Source organism: Saimiri boliviensis, chromosome 11, assembly GCF_048565385.1.
Source record: "Saimiri boliviensis isolate mSaiBol1 chromosome 11, mSaiBol1.pri, whole genome shotgun sequence".
NCBI lineage: Eukaryota > Metazoa > Chordata > Mammalia > Primates > Cebidae > Saimiri > Saimiri boliviensis.
The window spans coordinates 24,964,502-24,984,735 of record NC_133459.1 but is presented as its reverse complement, the minus strand read 5'-3'; the positions used below and the strand labels follow the sequence as shown (position 1 = coordinate 24,984,735).

Genomic DNA, 20,234 nt, shown 5'->3' with positions numbered 1-20,234 from the left:
AAGAACTCTATCTTAGACCCTGAATCTCACTCCCAACCCCAAAGATCCTTTGAGAAGGAGGGGACCCAAGGACCAAATGCTGCCAGTTCTCACCACTGGAATCACAAGGTAGCTATAAACCAAGTGCCATGGCCATTCATCAGAAATCCAAAACAATAAAACCCTGAATCAAAGGGATGGAAGGAGAGAGCTCTAGGCACAATGTCAAATTGTAACTAAAGGCTTCTCAGTCTTTCACCCCCCATTTAAGAGTTCCAGGCTGGCGAGGCGCTTTGGCAGGCACGGTGGCTCACATCTGTAATCCCAGCACTTTGGGAGGCCAAGGCAGGTGGATCACGAGGTCAGGAGTTCGAGATCAGCCTGGCCAGCATGGTGAAACCCCATCTCTACTAAAAATACAAAAATTACCAGGGCTTGGTGGCAGGTGCCTGTAATCCCAGCAACTTGGGAGGCTGAGGCAGGAGAATCACTTGAACCCGGGATGCAGAGGTTGCAGTGAGCCAAAACCATGCCATTGCACTCCAGCTTGGCCAACAGAGCAAGATTCCCATCTCAAAAACAAAAAAGGAGTTCTAGGCTATTGCAAAAATAATATCCTAAGCAATCCTGGTGCCAAAGTAATTTATTTTGGAGAAGTAAAATCAGTATTTTAGAGTATAATACCTTTGAAGAGTCAGACAAACCTTGTCTACCTTGTCAGAGAGACCCAACTCTACGTTTTACCAACTATTTAACTAGGTCAAATTTCTTGTCTTATTCTGCTTCCTCATTCGTAAAGTAGGAAGGTTAATAATAGAACCCACCTCCTATACAGTTTTGAAGATTAAATTAGGAAATTCATCAAAATGACCAAACATAGTGCTTAGCACATAGGAAGTGCTCAAATACATGATGACCATCATTTGAAAGTCAGGATCCTCGCCAGTTGCAGTGGCTCATACCTGTAATCCCAGCACTTGGGGAGGCCAAAGTGGGCAGATTACCCTGAGGTCAGGAGTTCGAGACCAGGCTGGCCAACATGGTGAAACCCCATCTCTACTGAAAACGCAAAAATTAGGCCAGGTGCGGTGGCTCACGCCTGTAATCTCAGCACTTTGGGAGGCTGAGGTGGGTGGATCATAAGGTCAGGAGTTTGAGACCAGCCTGGCCAAGAGAAATCCTGTCTCTACTAAAAATACAAAAATTAGCTAGGCATGGTGGTGGGCACCTACTCGGGAGGCCAAGGCAGGAGAGTCTCTCGAACGTAGGAGGTGGAGGTTGCAGTGAGCTGAAACAGTGCCACTGCACTCCAGCCCAGGTGACAGAGTGAGACTCTTGTCTCAAAAAAAAAAAAAAAAGAAAGAAAGAAAGTCAGGATCCTGGTGTGGATCTGTGACCCAGGTACAGATAAACTACCTATAGAATTATTCCCCAAAGGCTTTGTAATATGGTACTCCAAAGCAGCTTAAATTCCTAAACAAGCAAAATGTTAGAAATCTGGAGACTACCTCTTTGGAATAGTGTTCAAGTTAGCTAAAAAAGAAAACAAAAGGAGGCCAGGCATAGTGGCTCATGCCTATAATCCAAGCACTTTGGAGGCCAAGGTGGGAGGATCACCTGAGGTCGGGAGTTCAAGACCAGCCTGACCAACATGGTGAAACCCCGTCTTAAAAAATAAAAATAAAGGCTGGGCGCGGTGGCTCAAGCCTGTAATCCCAGCACTTTGGGAGGCCGAGGCAGGTGGATCACGAGGTCGAAAGATCGAGACCATCCTGGTCAACATGGTGAAACCCCGTCTCTACTAAAAATACAAAAAACTAGCTGGGCGTGGTGGTGCATGCCTGTAATCCCAGCTACTTAGGAGGCTGAGGCAGGAGAATTGCCTGAGCCCAGGAGGCGGAGGTTGCGGTGAGCCAAGATCGCGCCATTGCACTCCAGCCTGGGTAACAAGAGTGAAACTCCGTCTCAAAAAAAAAAATAAAATAAAAAATAAAAATAAATAAAAATAAAAATAAGAAAGAAAACAAAAGGAAAAAAAAAGAAATATGGAGACTAAAAGGTTATCCAAACCTAAATTACCAAGAGTTTCACATAATACTAGATCAACCTGTGAACTCCAACACCTTAGAACCAGAACAGAATGTTGTCCAAAGGGCAAGGAAAAAGACATACATATTTGCCAGAGAAGACACAGTAATAAACTAATTCCCAGCACTTCTGCCCTGTCCTCTAAGGACAATAGAAAGCAATAATGTCTACCCCAGACATGAGAAATCACTGGGCAACAAGAGCCCAAAGATGTATCTGTTTCCTCCAAAGGAAGCACCCAGCACTATGTAGCCTTTAATCCTCTACCACGTGGCTGAACTCACACTCTTCTTAAAGTCAAAGTACACGGCAGTTGAGAGTAAACAGCTGGGCCCAAACTCACCCAAGCCCGACAAGCAGACAAGCACGTTGTGACCTCAAGGAAACATAAGGCAAAATAAAAACACCAAGCACACAGCAAGTGAGCTTTTAAATGACTGATATCACACCAAATCCCAAACTCCCCTGGTGCTAGATCTTAAGGGGAAAGAAGGATTCCTTTTAACAGAGAAGCCTATAAACAAGCAAGCTGAAAACGAACAAGTTTAAGAGAGAAAAGCATACAAGAATCTTGGCTGCTGGTGTTGAGCCATGGAAAATCATGAATGTGCCAGTGCCAAGGGAGGAGGAAGTCTAATATCTAACTTTGCAGACTTGGGAACATAAAAGCAACAAAGACATAAGGAAGCTCAAATGCAAAAGAGAGAGAAAAAAAGGCACATGGCACATTTCCTCTTCATATGGGTAGCAATTCAAGCAATGCTCTGGGCCTGCAGAGCACTTAGCTCAGTACCCAAAGCCCCTTAGTATTTAATATCAACGTCACTTCCCGGAGGGTGACAAAAATCTGTCCTGGATTACTGGGTGATTTCTAGTATGTACCATAACCAACACTAAGTCAACATTTTAGGGATCACATTTCCTACTCTGCAGCATGTTGGAATGCATTCTTGGCATTAGACTTCTTCCCATTCCAGTCCACCCTTAGAAAATATAGAAGCCACTGAGAAATAAAGGCTCAATTTGTCCCAAGACAGTATTCCAGCCATGCACAAGTGACTAACAAAAACAAGTGGAAGTTCATTCAGACGTCCCTTCACGTTCAGTAAAAAACTAATTTCATCCATTTAAATGGAGAGGAGGGGCAATTTCAGAAAGAATACTCAAGTCTGTTAAGTCAATATTCACCCTAACTTGGATTTCTCTAAAACCTGGGATCGATCAAAAAGTTCATCTCAAGCCCCTAAATACCCGTTATCCATAGCAGATGAACTATGGTGCCCAATTCTGAGTAACTGAAAACCCACTTTTGCAAAATGCCAAAATGGCAAGTTAAAAAAGAAGTTGGAAGCAATATTTCTTTTTTTTTTCTTTTTTTTTTTGAGACAGAGTTTCGCTCTTGTTACCCAGGCTGGAGTGCAATGGCGCGATCTTGGCTCACCATAACTTCCGCCTCCTGGGTTCAGGCAATTCTCCTGCCTCGGTCTCCTGAGTAGCTGGGATTATAGGCACACGCCACCATGCCCAGCTAATTTTTTGTACTTTTAGTAGAGACGGGGTTTCACCATGTTGACCAGGATGGTCTCGATCTCTTGACCTCGTGATCCACCCGCCTTGGCCTCCCAAAGTGCTGGGATTACAGGCTTGAGCCACCGCGCCCGGCCGGAAGCAATATTTCTAAACTAGAGTGTTTAGTCAGGACTCTAGTACTTTCAACAGGTCACATACTTTAAAAAAAAAAAAAAAAAAAAGACCAGGCATGGTGGCTCATGCCTATAATCTCAGCACTTTGGAAGGCTGAGGTGGGTGATCACCTCAGGTCAGGAGTTCAAGACCAGCCTGGCCAACATGGTGAAACCCCATCTCTACTAAAAACACAAAAATTAGCTGGGCATGGTGGTGGGATCCTGTAATCCCAGCTACTTGGGAGGTTGAAGCAGGAGAATCACTTGCACCTGGAAGGTGGAGGATGCAGTGAGCCAAGATGGTACCATTGTACTTTTAGCCTGGGTGACAGAGTGAGACTCCGCCTCAAAAAAAAAAAAGGCCAAGTGTAGTGGTTCATGCCTGTAATCCCAGCACTTTGGAGGCTGAGGCAGGCGGATCACCTGAGGTTGGAAGTTCAAGACCACCCTTACCAACATGGAAAAACTCTGTCTCTACTAAAAATACAAAATTAGCCAGGCATGGCAGCGCATGCCTGTAATCCTAGCTACTAGCTATTTGGGAAGGCTGAGGCAAGAGAATCACTTGAATCCAGTAGGCGGAGGTTGCAGTGAGCCACGATCATGCCATTGCACTCCAGCCTGGGCAGTTAAGAGCAAGACTCCTTCTGGGAAAAAAAAAACAAAAAACAAAAAACAAAAAAACCACACCTCAGTACTTCTGTACTGGAGCAGTGTAACCCATCCTTCTCCAGGTAGAAGCATTATAGTGGCCTGGCACTGAACAATCCACACATCTTCAGCAATTAAGCATCCACTGATGGTACTTGACAAGTGAAGGGCCTATGCCCAACCATACGTGGACCAGCAGGTTAAGAGAACCCAGAGAAACCAAAATCACTATATTCCAGAGGTTCCACAAGGGTTAAGCATTTGTAAGCCGCTTGGCCATAGAAATCTAATAAAAAAACAATACTTTTTTTTTTTTTTTTTTTGAGACAGGGTCTTCGCTACATTGCCCAGGCTGGAATGCACTGGTACAATCACGGCTCACTAAAGCCTCAACCTCCTGGGCTCAAGTGGCCTTCTGAGTAAGCTGGGACTACAGGTGCATACCACCACATCCAGCAATTTTTGTGTCTTGTACAGATAGGCATTCCCACGTTAATAGCCTGGGCTGGTCCTGGGCTCCAGCGATCCTCCCAACTTAGCCTCCCAAAGTGCTGGGACTACAGGTGTGAGCTACCATGCCTGGCCAAAACCAGTATTAAAGGCCATTTCTATGAATAGATGGGCAAACAGTGTATGTGCAGGCTTACCTAACCCTTCAATCTCAACATAAAGTCTAACACAAGCAACTTGGCTTGAGCACAGCTCCCAGTTCTTCAGAAATAGTAGCCTAGGAGTCCCAGTATGTAACTTCATGGCTCTTGTTTTAAGAAAGGTCCAGGCCGGGTGCAGTGGCTCACGCCTATAATCCCAGCACTTTGGGAGGCCGAGGAGGGTGGATCACGAGGTCAAGAAATCGAGACCATCCTGGTCAACATGGTGAAACCCCGTCTCTACTAAAAATACAAAAATTAGCTGGGCATGGTGGCGCGCGCCTGTAGTCCCCACTACTCGGGAGGCTGAGGCAGGAGAATTGCTTGAACCCAGGAGGCGGAGGTTGTGGTGAGCCGAGATCGTGCCATTGCACTCCAGCCTGGGTAACAAGAGCAAAACTCCGTCTCAAAAAAAAAAAAAAAAAAGAAAGAAAGAAAGGTCCACTAACTCTGCCAAGAAAGAAAAAGTACAGACTTACGAACAAAGTTGAACCACCATTACTACAGAGCTGTCCAGGGCACACAACTCTGAAGGTAACGTGACCTTCCAAACCCACATTTACTAGAAAAGTGCCCCTAAACTAGCCAAGAACTTAGCAGTCTGTACCAAAGGCTCTACCTAACCACAGGAACCACTAAGACCCTGGAACCACTCTTTTTCAGGGAGTCCAAATTCTCAAAGTCACTGGAACACTGAGACAACTACCGGTCTGGAGATGGATGTGCAATGTGGATTCTATTAAGTTCATAGAACTTAAAGAGAGTGGTATTATGAAAAGGCAAATTAGGCCAGATGCAGTGGCTTACACCTGCAATCCCAGAACTTTGGGAAGCCAAGGTGGGCAGATCACAAGGTCAGGAGTTCGAGACTAGCCTGCCCAACATGGCAAAACCCTGTCCCTACTAAAAATACAAAAATTAAATTAGCTGGGCATGGTGGTGGGCACCTATAATCCCAGCTACTTGGGAGGCTGAGGCAGGAGAATCTCCTGAACATGGGAGGCGGAGGTTGCAGTGAGCTGAGATGGCGTCACTACACTCCAGCCTGCGTGTTAAGAGCAAAAATCTGTCTCAAAAAAAAAAGAAGCCGGCCGGGCGCGGTGGCTCACGCCTGTAATCCCAGCACTTTGGGAGGCTGAGGTGGGTGGATCACGAGGTCAAGAGATCGAGACCATCCTGGTCAACATGGTGAAACCCTGTCTCTACGAAAAATACAAAAAATTAGCTGGGCATGGTGGCGCGTGCCTGTAATCCCAGCTACTCAGGAGGCTGAGGCAGGAGAATTGCCTGAACCCAGGAGGCGGAGGTTGCGGTGAGCCGAGATCGCGCCATTGCACTCCAGCCTGGGTAACGAGAGCGAAACTCCGCCTCAAAAAAAAAAAAAAAAAAAAAAAAGAAGCCAAATTAGTATTTTAACTTTCTTGAACGTTTAGCTTCACAAAAAAAACCTCTGAAAAGCTGTCCCAGGTTAACCCTGCCAAACTGATTAAACCTTTTTCTCTAATTCCTGCAGCTCACATATTTAGTGTGGTCTATATGCATTTATAAAACCTTGCTTGCAAGTTTTCCAGATATGTGCACATAAGCATGCTTTCCCAAGAAAACAAAATTCTTCTGAAGGAGATATTGCTTCTACCTTCTAAATATCTTCCTATTACCTAACTGGTATGATTACATAGGACTATTTCCCACCCCCATTGGAATTTCCAGATCTCTCTGACTTTGAAACAATGCTCTTAGCAGTATGTCTGAAGTTCTAATACCCTCACCACCAGCATACTGGGAAAGGACTATGCAATATTAAGCAAGCTATCAGTGTCAATCCAAGTCTTTGTATTTTGTTTTAAAACAAGCTGATAGTCTTTGGTAGTAAGTTAGCTGAACTTAAAAATCATGGTCAGAGCCATAATTACATTCATATTCCCTGCTGCTATATAAACACTAAGTCAAAAGGGCACTTCCAGGACTCTGGTCTGAAAAAACACTTCTTATAAAGAAAACTGTGCCAGGAGCAGTGGCTCACGCCTATAATCCCAGCACTTTGGGAGGCCAAGGCGGGTGGATCACGAGGTCAAGAGATTGAGACCATCCTGCCCAACATGGTGAAACCCTGTCTCTACTAAGAATACAAAACTTAGCCAGGCATGGTGGAATGTGCATGTAGTCCCAGCTACTCCGGAGGCTGAGGTGGAAGAATCCCTTGAACCAGGGAGGCAGAGGTTGCAGTGAGCCGAGATTGCGCCACTGCACTCTAGCTTGCCAATAGAGCAAGACTCCATCTCAAAAAAAAAAGAAAGAAAGAAAGAAAGAAAACTAGTGTGAGAGTCAAGTTTAAAAAGAGATTTGAGAAGGCAAATCTGGTCATCCCACAAGGATACCAAGCAGAGTATCACAGGCAGACAGCTAAAATATTCATAGATTATTCTTCTTCTTCCATAAAAAGAATGCGTCACTGAAGAAACCCAGATATGTTTTTAATCCTAAAATGGTAATTTCAAAAACAAAGACTGTATCTACTCACATAATCCTTCAAATAAGATTTAATGAGTCCCCAAACGTTGGGACTTTGTACTGACCCAGGAATAGGGGGTAGAGGTATATTAACTTTATCATAAGTGATGCACATAAGTCCAGTAATAACTGTATAAATAAACCCAGGCCCTTGGGTAGCAGGCTTACAATCCCAAATACAATAGCAAGACCGAGGATGAAGATGACACTCAAACTGCAGTATCTTTTTTCTCCTTTCTAATAATCCAGAAATACAAACCCAAGCAAAAACAAAACAAAACAAAACAAAAAACCTCACCAAGCTATCCTTTAAACCTCAAAATCTCATAAGCCAAGCTTTTGGGGCAATACTTACCTTACTCTTGACACTTAGGATCGTCTTTCCAAACTTCTATTTTCACTATGGAACTGCAATTGACTTTTTTTTTTTTTTTTTTTTTGAGACGGAGTTTCGCTCTTACCCAGGCTGGAGTGCAATGGCGCGATCTTGGCTCACCGCAACCTCCGCCTCCTGGGTTCAGGCAATTCTCCTGCCTCAGCCTCCTGAGTAGCTGGGATTACAGGCACGAGCCACGATGCCCAGCTAATTTTCTGTATTTTTAGTAGAGACGGGGTTTCACCATGTTGACCAGGATGGTCTCGATCTCTTGACCTCGTGATCCACCCGACTCGGCCTCCCAAAGTGCTGGGATTACAGGCTTGAGCCACCGTGCCCGGCCTTGCAATTGACTTTTAACAGAATACCACATGCCCTGAACTTAGCACGGACCCAGGGCCACAGAGGTTTCACTGCCAGGGCAGCATCTTTCCATTTCAATTTTTTTTTTTTTTTTTTAGATCACTTCTTACCTCCACATTCACTGCCCTCCCCCAGCACTACCCCTTTTCTATCTCCTAATCTTTTTCCCCAGTATTATTTTACTCCACCACATGAGGAGGCTAGCATTACCTTTGCTTGAAAACTGTTTATTAATTTGCCTGTCAAACATTCTATAGAACCGTTTACATCTTACTACAGAATCCTCCTGGGTACATATTGACAGCTCAGCAAGTATTTACACAAAGCTCTGAAACATTTGGTTCCTTCAGAGATGAAGAAGATACTGTATCAAGCAGAGAATTATCCAACACCATTCCCTCTACCTTTTCCCCTCCTTTATAAAGGGAAGCTGCCTTCCTCTAATATGCCTAAATTTACACTTCCAAACTACTAAGCCAGGAAGAGAAAGAATGGAAATTCAGGTGTGCTGGAGAAGAGAAAGAATAACATTTCCAGGACCATGTGCAAATCACACCGTGTAGTTTTTAAAACCATAGCTATAAGAAACAACAAATGCACCTATGAAATTGACCCTGAAACACAGCTTTTCCTCTTCCAGTCTCGGGAACTTTTGCTTCTCTCTCAGCAAAACTTACAGGGCAAGTCCAGGCACTCAGATTACAACCAACTGCCCAAACCAGACCTAGACCTGCCCAAACACCAGGAGTCTGGAGAGCTTAATGCTCCCTCTCTCCCTACCCCTCCCCAAAAGAAGTAGAATATTAACACTGAACTTATGAATATCCATTCCTCACCCCAACCCAAGTGCAAAAGCCTCCTGGGGATCCTGAAGCAACTATTTTTCAAGTCTTGTTTTAATGAAGTCTGCCTAACTTCCCAATGACTATTTAGTGTTTTAAAACCACCAGCCAGGTGGAATGACTAATGACAAACAGATGAACAGTTTCAAGGCAACAGTATGGTAGAGCTTTTTCTGTAAAGGTCCACAGACCACCATGGCACCCAACTGTTCAAAGCCTGTTCCTGTGAATACTCAAGAGAAAACAGCTTTGAGTTCCTGCAGGCCAGTGGAAGAAAGATGGTCTCAAGACCCCTGCTATATGTACAGAAAGCTGCCCTCAAAACAAGCCAGCTATGGAAGCACAAATGTGTAGTATCAGAGAGTGAGAAGACCATGCAGACTGATGAGGAGAAAATGAAAAATAGAGAAAGCAAACGACCTGCCCAGTGTCACATGGCTTAATCTGGAGCGGTATGTGGAACCTAAGCCTCCTCCTCCCTCCTGTGTGAGTCCTGTGCTCTTTACCACTAATGCAACACACAACTCAAGGGTGCATCAGTAATGATAATGACCAATCTAAAGGCTCACTGGCAGAAAAGAACAACTTGGTCCCAATACATTTGAATATCCCAATACATTTTTACCATACTTACAAGCTTCAGTTGCTTCTAGAATTTTGAGAGTTGAAGCCAATCAATACAACCTTTTGAGGGGTGGGAATAGGAAAGGGCCCTCCCCATTACTTTGTTAGCTTATTCCTACATTTTTAAAAAGTTCACTAACCTCTTTGCAAAAGGCCTATTGTAGACATTACACCCTACAGGAGTCAATGCAACTTATGAATGTTTAATGCAATCCAAGACATCCTGTTTCAGCAGGTGCTGCTTGTCATGGTTACCCATGTCACACACAAAGAAAGAGACCTAAAAAGTCCTCACAGGGCCCAAAACACAAGAAGCCAAACTTGGTCCTGGCTGCTTTCTTGGTTCTCACACCACCATCTCAATCCTCATCACCCCAGTTCTCTCATGAACAGTAGAGAAACATGAAACCCCTACAACTAAAGTGCCATCTCAGTGTGGTTTTCCTGGTCCCTCCTACTTGAGAGAGCTCCAAGAGTCCTGTATTTCAGCCAGCCTAGAATTTCTGCCAGTAGGCATTCCCATAATAAATCCAGGATTCCTGTATCTGTTTCCCAGGAGTCAGAAATATCATTTGATATTTCCATAGCAGAAACTAACAACCAAACTTCTACAATCAAATCCAACTTTATCCTGGACTATTTACTGTATTTCATTTTTTTACCTTGGTAAACTGGTACTACTCTCTATGTATTACTGCGAAAAAGTGTCCCAATAAAAAGCCTTAAATCAAGTTCATGTGTGTAAGTAACCTAAACTATTTCATCAGTAATGGAATTCAACACCTTGAGATACACTACTTAAGAAAAGGGATAAAGGAAAAGTTTGTTTGCTGGGATCTTCCCAGCTCCTGTGATAAAGACATAGCCACAATACACACACATACCTAATCTTTATTTCATAAGGGCAGAGTCAAATGAAAACGTTAACAACCTTAGCTGCTGTATTAATTAAGTCTCTGCCAAGTTTGTTTTTTTTTTTTTTTTTGAGACGGAGTCTTGCTCTGTTGCCCAGGCTGGAGTGCAGTGGCACAATCTCAGCTCACAGCAACCTCAGCCTCCCAGCAACCTCAGCCTCCCAGGTTCCAGTGATTCTCCTGCCTCAGCCTCCTGAGTAGCTGGAACTATAGGCGCAAACCACCATGCCAAACTAATTTTTTGCATTGTTAGTAAAGACAAGGTTTCACCGTGTTAGCCAGGATGGTCTCGATCTCCTGACCTCGTGATCCGCCTGCCTCAGCCTCCCAAAGTGCTGGGATTACAGGCATGAGCCACCACACACAGTCTCTGCAAAAAAATTTTCTGAATCTAAGACTGGGCCAGGGAAAGATGGGAGCAGAGCATGCCTTTTTAATTTAAGAATATTTAGAACATCATGGTCTGAAAAGAGTTTTATCCTCAAGTGGCAAAGAGGAATTAAGAACAAAGTCTGAACCTACAACCCTCACCTAGACTACTACCACACACCCTGAAGCAGTCCACAAAACTGGAAGCTGCACTGTCTCTTACACAAGTGAATGCTCATCAGTACATTCCCTGGGTCTCTGTGAGTTGGCAACTGAACTGAAGTTAAATAGGAATCTATGTTGTGTGGGTCTACTGATGATAAAATAGATTAGAAAATTCATCCAAAGGCAGCACAGACAGCCTTCCAAACAGGGACTGTATCTATTTTCCTATCATCTACAGAGAAAGTGTTCCACAATTTAATGACTGAAAAACAGAAATCATCACACCAAAAAAGTTGGCTTTTTCTTTAAAAACTTTGACTAAATATTCCCAAACCAGCAGAATTCAAATTAATTTTGCTTTTAAATGAAACTTGACTTACCCTAAATGACTTACTCTAATAGTTTTGAAGGTAAAAATTTCAGCCAAAACCAGAGAAAACAGGGGGAACGCGGGGAAGAGGTACAGACCATAGAACGACCCAGAGACTAGAGGATGCTCTCTTTTAAGACAAAATTTTTCCTCGAAACACTAGAAAAATAATGTAACATTTCCCTATTTCTTGCCCTGATGCAGAACATCATGGAAGATGTAGAATCAAGGCAAAAAGTTCCAAGTCCACCATCGAACAAGGCTAATTTCAAAATGCCCAGCTCAGTGTTAGAGTAGGAAAGTAGTTCTAGGATGGGCTGGGAATACAGCTAATAAGTGAATTAAAAAAATGTCCTCCTAGCACAAAAGTTCGAAGGGTTCAGGAGGAGATGGAGCTTTTCCCCTCTTTGAAAACATATCATTCTACAGAATACTCAATATCCCTGACCAAAAGCACTGCTAACAGAGTATGATGAAGATGGCAGAAAAACAATAAAATAAAACTAGAATAGTATAAAAAGGTACCTAGAAGTCACAATTTCTAAGCAAATATTAAGTGTCATTCTAGGTCGTATCTTTATATCTTGGAAGACAAAAAAGAAAAGTGGAACATACATTAAAATGCAAAGGAATAAACTGCCAATCTCTATTTCAAAGCTCTAAAATGACTGATGACAAAACAGAAAACTAGACTTACTGTTATTCCAGGAAAACACAATTTCACCAAACCAAGCCTTTAGGACAAAGTCCCTCAAGATCATGAAAGACACTAGCTTCCCTTTAAATTAAACCACTATCCCAAAGTTCAATTAACAAAAGAAAGTGTTAACAAGATTCAACATGTAAACAAAGAATGAGGCTAGCTAGCCTTCCTTAAAACGTAAGGCTTGAACCTAATATGAAATTCCTCAGAAAGCTCCCAGTTCTTAAAACACACGCGCGCACACACACACACACACCCCAAAAAACTGTTTTCTCCCCCCCATAAAGATCCCACATTTGCCACTCAATAAAAAGCCCAGTAAAATCATTTCAATTCTGCAAAGCAAACAGTGTCAAAATTACTCAAGACAAATGCATCTTCAGAGCCATCAAAGAAGTCATTTATACCACCAGGAAAGTCACAAAACCAAAACAAACAGCAAACCCATTGTAGAGAAAAAACTCAGCTACTGTTCTGACAACACAGAATCCATTTCAGGCTGCATAAAACATAACAAGCAAAATAAATCCAAGGTACATGCAAAATGCCACTGCCTCCTCTTTTGTTTCGGGCACAATGTAACAAGGGCAGGCTGTCTGAGACTCTGCTCCTGCTGATACAGTATTGCTACTTAAACCTCCCTCCTCAAGGTCACAGCCAATTTCAGCTCTGGAATAAAAGGCAGATAGTGACAGCGATGGTTTGGGTTATCACTGGCAGAAAAGCAGAGTGTAAAAGTTTATGAGCTCATCAGGATTGTTGTACCATTACATCAGAGGCAATTATAAATGGCCAAGAGCAGGAGATGGGGAGCCAATCAGATCACAGATAGGATGTCAACCTAAGACCAACTGTCTCCTGGCTTTGACAGAAGGATTTTACCTCCATAATTCAAATCCCAAACCAAAGCAATCTGCACTTACTACTCCAATCACTCAGCTGTTTACCAGCACTTCCAGGGAGAAGCCCAGGCCACTGGGCCGGCGGAGCCTAGACAGGAGATGGCCCGGGCTGCCCTAGGTGAACCGCAGCCGGCCTCTAGCAGCTCCCAAGCAGTCCCCTGCCCTCCCTCGAGGTCCCCCCGAGCTCTAGGGGCCCTCCTTGAAAGCACAGATGCGGGGTGCGGCCCAGAGGAAGGCCGGGAGACGGAGAGGAGCGGCAGGTGAGCAAAGAAAAACATTCACTCAACTCCTGGGCTCCTACCACTGCCTACACTTCTAACCTGAGCCCCCAGCACCCCCTCACCCCCGGCCAGGCCCTTCCCCGCACACACTGCCCCGCATCCCCATGACGACCCCTGGAGTTCAAAAGGACCAGGGGAAAGGAAAAAGAGTAGCAGACATTTCTGGGAAAGCCCGACACAAAGACTAAAGGAGGGAAGGAGAGGAAGGCAGACAGGCAGCCATTTTAAGAGAGAAGAGCCAGACAATGGCAGCTCCCCAGCAGCGGGGGCCCGGGACTGAGGGGAGCCCAAGGCTGTGGCCCGCTCACCGCAGCCGCCACCCACCCCCAGGACCACGTTCGCCCCAACCCCCTCCCCACTCAGCTGTGTACCTGAGGGGTCCGGGTGAGCGGCTGCCCCGCGCCGCCACTGCTCCCGGGGCTCATGGGCGCGTGGTGGCTCCTTTGTTGGGCCCCTCCCGAAGCGGCTGCCGCCGCCGCCGCTGCCGCCGCCGCAGCCCCCCAGCACTGCGAGGCCATGTCCGCCGGGCCCTTGCCAGCGCCCCCGTCCTGGGGCCCGCCGCCGTAGTCGCCCCCGGGGTAGCCCTGGTAGCCCCGGGCCGAGCTGGGCGACGTGAGCAGTTGGTTGAGTGTGGGGGTGGCGGTGGGCTGAGGGGTTCCCCCGCCGGCCGCGGAGGGGCCGCCTCCCCCCATGGCCCCGAAGCGCTGCTGAGCGAAGGACGAAGACGACGAGGAGGCGGAGGCGCTGGAGGAGGGAGGCGGCTTGGAGCCGGCAGCCGCCGCCGCCGCGCCGGAGCCCGGAGTGCCACCTCTCGGGGAGCTCAGCGCGTAGGCCGGGGCGGGCGGGGGGTAGGCGCTGCGGTTGGGGTAGTAGGAGTTGTACTGGTGGTTGGGGAAGCCGTGGTCGTGCGAGTTCTGCTGGGGCCCCGCGTAGGGCTCCAGGCCCCCGCCGCCGCCGCTCTGCAGCGCTGCCAGGCCAGGGCTTTGTTGTCCGCCATGTTGTTGGTGGAAGACGGCGGCCGCGGCGGCGGCGACGGCAGACGGGCTCCGGCCGTAGGGTTGCCCGAAGCCGTAGGCTGGGGGCGGCAAGGCGGCCGCGGCTGAGTGAGGAGGCGCCCCCACCCCATCGCTGCTGCCGCCACCGCCGCCGCCGGGCGGCTCCGTGAGGTTATTGTTCAGGGCGGGCCTAGGGCCCGCGTTCCCGTTCGAGTTCTTCAGGTCCGGCTCCGCACCGGGCCCGCCGCCGCTGCCGGCTCCGCCGCCGCCGCCACCCCCATTGCTCTCGGCCCCGTCCTGCAGCTCCTTTCCCAGCGGCTGCGGCGGCCCCACGGCGGGACCCTCGCTTTCCTGCCCGGCGGCTGCCTTCATTTCCCCGCGCTCCGCCGCTGCCGCCGCCGCCGCCTCGCCCCCCGCCTCCTCCCGCTGCTGCTGGTCGGCTTTCTTCAGCTCCGAGGGCGGCGGCGGCGGCGGCGGGTTGCCCAGGCTGCTGGCGGCGGCGGGGGCGACCTGCGCGGCCATGATCCCCGCTGTCTCGTCCCCGGAGAGACCCGGCCTTGTCTTCGTCTTCTCCCCCCCTCCCACCCCGCCCCGGGGCCGAGTCCCCCGGGCTGCCCTCCCCACCCGCCCGGGCGGGCCTCGCGGGGCTCCGCTGCTGCGCTGCGCTCGCTCCTCTCCCCCCCGCCCCGCCGGCTCAGGCTCCGGGCTGGCGGCGGCGGAGGAGGAGGAGGCGGCGGCGGCGGCCGAGGCGCCGGCGGCTCAGCTGCTCCCGGCTCTGTAGGCTCGGGACCCGGCTCTCCCGGCTCATTCCCCCCAAGCCCTTGCCTGGGAATGAGGGGGGCGGTGGAGGCTCCGCTCCCCAGGGCCTGGCCCCGCTGTGACTCTCCGCTTTCTGCTGCCGGAGAAAGGAGGAGGGAGGGAGGGAGGGAGGGAGGCGAGGGGGAGGGGGCGGGGAGGGACGGAGGGAGGGAGCGGGGGGAGGGGGACCCGGGACGGGCGGGCTGGAGGGCGCGCGGCAGCAGCCGGGGCGCCGAGAGCCAGAATCGGAACGCGGGCCGGGCCGGGCGTCCAGCCTCCCCTCGCCAGCCGCGGCTCGGGCCGAGGCTGCTGCGCGGCAGCGGGCAAGCGAGCAAGCGGTCGGCCGGACTGAGCGGCTAGAGCGCCCCACTCTCCTCCGAGTCCCCCTCACTCCGACACGAGGCTCAGCACTGCCATTTTACCCAGCGCCGTCGCGGCCGCCTGGCAAACCCGGAGTGGAGAGCGGAGCGGGTGCAGGCCGTGGAGCGGACTCGCTCCCTTCCCCTCACAAAGGAGGAGGGGAGAGAACGAGCCGCGGCGGCGGCAGGCCCTCAGCCGCTTTCGCTAGGCAGCGCCGCCGCCGAAGGCTTCGGAGAAAACCCGGCCCGGAGCCCGCGCCTCTCTGGAGCCTGCGCCGCCTCCCTCCCGGCGTCCCTATCCTGATCTGTCCCCTACCGGCCGTACCGAGGGGAGCGGGCAGCGTGAACTTTACCCGCGGCTGCAAAATTGGCCAGAGCCCGAGACCGCGGCCGCCTCGTCCCAGCCCTGACCCCCTGGCAGCCGGCCCGGTCCGTCGGCTGCTGCTTAGCACCTCTACAGCGCTTTTCCTCTTCAAAGCCTTCTACGGACCCCGCTAAAGACCCAGCTGAGTGAGCCCTGCTTTGACCCCTTTTGCAAGCCCAAAGGAATGACTGATCATTGTTTGGATGATTCGTTTCCCACTCGCCTGCCCTCATTAACCGGTCCTCACAAGGCTCTGTGGGCATGAGGTCCGGATTATCCCCATTTCACAGAATTGGAAGAGAGGGGAGGGAACTCCCTGTCACTTAAAGTCAGAGGGTAGAGGAGGGTGACTTTAAAAGAAGCGGAGTCACCAAAGCTGCCTTCGATCTACTTGCCTTAAAGAAAAAAAAAATTGTGAGCACATTCAGCAGTGATACCAGAATATCAAAATGGATTTGAAGTCAAAACTGATCATCTCACCTCTGACTTAAAATGGAGGCCACTGAAGCTGTTTTAGGGGCACAGAAGAGTCATCCAGCAGGAGAACCCAAACCCTGTTCTCACTCTCTTAAGATAACTTAGCCCACAGTGACCAGTAGCCCTAGTCTCCAAAGACAGTACCTTGTAAGACTGAAAACCCACAGAAGAGGCTCCAGGGACTGCAGGAACCTGAGTGTTCAAACAATTACCAGAAGAGAGATGCACAAAATGGAAACCATTTTCTCCTTAAAGAACAGGCACAGGCCAAGAAGTCACTTAGAAAATGGATGCTTCTCAGATTTGTTTTCAATCCTGTAGTGGAAAGATTGTTTAAAGTTTACCATTACATTCTAAGAGACCCCGATTGAGCTGGAGTTGGGTATAAGGCCAGGTTTATCTGAACAGATCAAGGCATACACAGAAAGCTCCAGTGTTGTCCTGATATACAGCCCCCACCAGATCCCAGCAGCAGCCTTTTCTTCCTCAGGCTGACTTGGAATGTTCTGACTTGACAGGCTACGAAAGCTAGAGGGGATTCCAGCTTCGCACCAGATCCAAGTCTGCATTGGGAAAGGCCCAGGCCTGTGTTCCTAGACACCAGGATCTCTTTTCCCCCTCACATTTGTAAAGGGAGACTTCACTGCCACAGAAACATTACCTTAGAACAGATGATGCAGGACCCCGGAGTGCTGGCCATGTCCCTGGTCACTACGAATAATTCCAAAGCCTGAAGTCATTTCTCCCCGCAAGAAACAGTGCATCCTACACCAAAAAGGCAAAACCTTCCTGTTAATCTAAGAATGGTGAGATTTTAAAAAAAAAAAAAAAATCCCACAGCTTTATTGAACTCCCCCGGCCTCTAGCCAAGAACCAAACCAGCCTACCAAGAAGAGCCGACTGACTGGTATGGGCCAGTGCCCTCTTTTCACTCACAGTCCTCAGGGGCAACAACTCTCCCTAGTGCATTAGGTCCTAGAAACCAAATTATAGGCTGCCTCGTAGAGCTTGGCTATTTAATCAACTGCCTCTGAGCTGGCAAACAGTCCTGAGTCCTGCACACAAATGAGAAATTTTTTACATGCAATTATCCTGCCATTTTCCTCAGAGCTGGGGTGTAATGGGAAACCTGGAGCCCAGTGAAAATCTGGAAGCTAGAATGGATTTGTCTCCAAAGAAAGCCCTCATCCCCTTTCTTCCATGGCTGTGAAATATGGAAAGCGCCAAAAATCTCTCCCTACACGTGGACACGCTGTTTTGAAAACAGTCACCATTTTTCTCTAGCAATAAGGTAAAGTGCACAAAAATCTATCCACCTGGGTTGGAGGCGATAATGTGGGGTTTCTCCCTTTTTTTTTTTTTTTTAAATTCACTAGGGTTCTCTTCCACTTCTACCTTTAGAGCCCCACACCACAATCCCAGGGATTGTTGGGTTGAGGGAACTTTTTTAGAAACTGGCCCATCAGCTCTCCCTAGGGGCAGTGGCAACGGGAAAGGGGGGGAGGGGAGGAGCTGGGCACGTGGCTGGCCCGAGCAGCAAGACCCCGGCTAGGGGCTGGGGGATTCTCCCTTCAGTGGAGTTTTTCTCCCCCACGGCCCCCTGCCTTTTAACCCCACACCCAGGCAGCTCAGGAATCCCGGCGCAGACTGGAGAACTAGGACTAGGACAGCGCTACCCTCGCGAAAGCGCCACGGCCAGCAGCCTCATGGCAAATATGGACTGAATCGTTGACATGGAAACCGGACTAAAGTCTCGCTAGCTCTCCCTCACAGGAGAGTTCTTATCGCCGTCCCCGACTGTATGGCACTTAGCAAACGCGGACTGGAGCTACGGCCTGGAGGATCAGGCGGAGTTTCTGGACGCATTAACTCCAGCGGCAGAGCAGCCAAGGAAGTGGGGGAGGGCTGCCAGGACAAACCGGCTGAAAATGGCAGAGGATGTGCTCCCATTTTATCCGGCTGCACAGTGTGCATGGATTGGGCCCGAGGATAAGGGAACAACCTATTAAAATCCACACAGTCAACTGCAAAATGTGGAACTGAGGCCTGGAGGGTTTGCTAGGAGAGGGAAACGTATGCAGGGAAGACAACCCTTCCTCTCTCGCAATTTGTTTCCCCTAAATGTCTGAAATGCAAAACTCAACAAACAAACAGAACATCAGACTCGGCTCCTTCCTCCACCCAATCCTTGTGGGAGAAATGCAAGCCCAGGGACCCTAATGAGGGTTTGCTTAGGTTTCTAACTAAAGGCGTGGAGAATCGTTGGAGTGCCAGGTTGTTGCCCCCACACGTTCCCGCCGTGGCACAGCAGCAGACACCCAGCAGAGCTCTCTCGAGTGCGAACTGGAGCTGCGAGTTTGAGCAAAAGGGCAACTGTGTCAGTTGACGGAAGCCAGAAGCAGAGTTCAAAGCCTGGCGTGGATTTCCGTCTGGAGCTGTCTGTTTCTTAAAGTTTTTAACTCCGTGTTAAGAAACAGCCCCAGTGGAGGCTTTGGGATCGGTGTGAAAGTCTAGCACTACCATCTGACAGCGAGCTGCAAAACTTTGGGCTGCATATTAAGCGAGGAAAGTGGATTGAAGCAAGAGTCAAGGCAATTCATTAAGTTACCGGCTCCCAGACGGGAGCTGTAAAATACGAACTGGATCTAGACTGAGAAAAATGGATTGAACTCGAATGGCATTCAATAGCTCTTCGCGGTAAAACTGTGCCTGCCAAGAACCTAGAATCCCAAAGGAGCAAACCTGGAGGACTCAGATTTGCTGGGCACACAATAAATGCTTTTCTTAGATCCTTTTCCCACTCATCTCAAACTCTTAAGCAATTTGGGGGCATTTATATTTCAGAATAATAAGGAACACATTTTGAGAAATGTTAATTTCTGAATGAGACTTTTTTTTCCCCAAAGCAGCTGTGAAAAAAAGGGCCTCAGGCATAAGTTAACCAGCTTATTTTGTCCCAATATAAAATAAGAATTACTCTCACCACCACATCCCCCAAAACTAAAATAAAAAATAAGCTAAGTAAAAGGCCAGACTGGTCTGGCTTGTGGCAGGTTTCAAACAAAACGTAATACCCAGGGCCAGTCTAATATGAGGAAAATGTACCAAGGCTTTCATATTTTCCTAAGTACAGCCTCACTCACCAATCTCACTGGTGAGCTTGTTGACCAGTGAGCTTATTTTTGTGGAAAAGACTGAGTTAAACTACCAATAATAACGTTAAAACAAAACAAAAACAAAAAACAGGACTGGGGTTTTATAAAACCACTGGACAGATCAGAAATTTGGATTTCTTATTTCTGCTGATCTCATTGAAGATTTGTATTCACCAACTGATACAAAAAATACTGTATGAAAAACCTGCTTAAAGAAACTTGATAGCCACTTCATAGTCAATCAAAAGAGAAACTTAACAATTTTGTACTTGGTACTTACTGCACTAAGCTGTTTTTAGATCTGGAAGGCTAAGCACCAATAATATTACCAAGGAAAGGTAAGGTCACCAATCTTAACACAGAAGGCTATTGCCCAGGAACAGGAAAAGTCTGTTATCTTTGACTTCCCATATTAAACCAATGTAGCTGCTTTTGTTTTGTTTCTTCTTTAAAACCAACCTAGGAAAATTTCACACATATAAAATGATTATAAGGAAAGTTTTTGAGAGTTGACAAGAAAATCAGAAGGAAAAATCAAACACTCTATTCTAGGTGGAGATTTCTTTCAGCCCTTGCCTGCATAAAGCTTTCTTACACTGCCATTTTACTGAGT

The 20,234-nt window shown here is 48.1% G+C and overlaps 2 protein-coding genes across 3 annotated transcripts in view; one reads left to right on the top strand and one right to left on the bottom strand.

Moving 5' to 3' along the window:
* The window catches only part of ARID1A (AT-rich interaction domain 1A), an 88,328-nt gene extending 72,923 nt beyond the window's left edge, over positions 1–15,405 (bottom strand). For both annotated transcript variants that reach the window (XM_039473550.2, XM_039473551.2), the window contains exon 1: positions 13,845–15,405. In XM_039473550.2, the coding sequence (XP_039329484.1) occupies positions 13,845–14,990 (1,146 nt within the window). In that variant the 5' untranslated portion in view covers positions 14,991–15,405. The remainder of the gene's footprint in view (positions 1–13,844) is intronic.
* On the top strand, positions 14,989–19,837 carry LOC141580439 (uncharacterized). The gene is made up of 2 exons (XM_074381531.1): positions 14,989–15,245; positions 15,373–19,837. Exons 1-2 carry the CDS (start codon positions 14,989–14,991, stop codon positions 16,121–16,123), a joined length of 1,008 nt encoding a protein of 335 aa, XP_074237632.1. The 3' UTR covers positions 16,124–19,837.
* Positions 19,838–20,234: the final 397 nt, after the last annotated feature.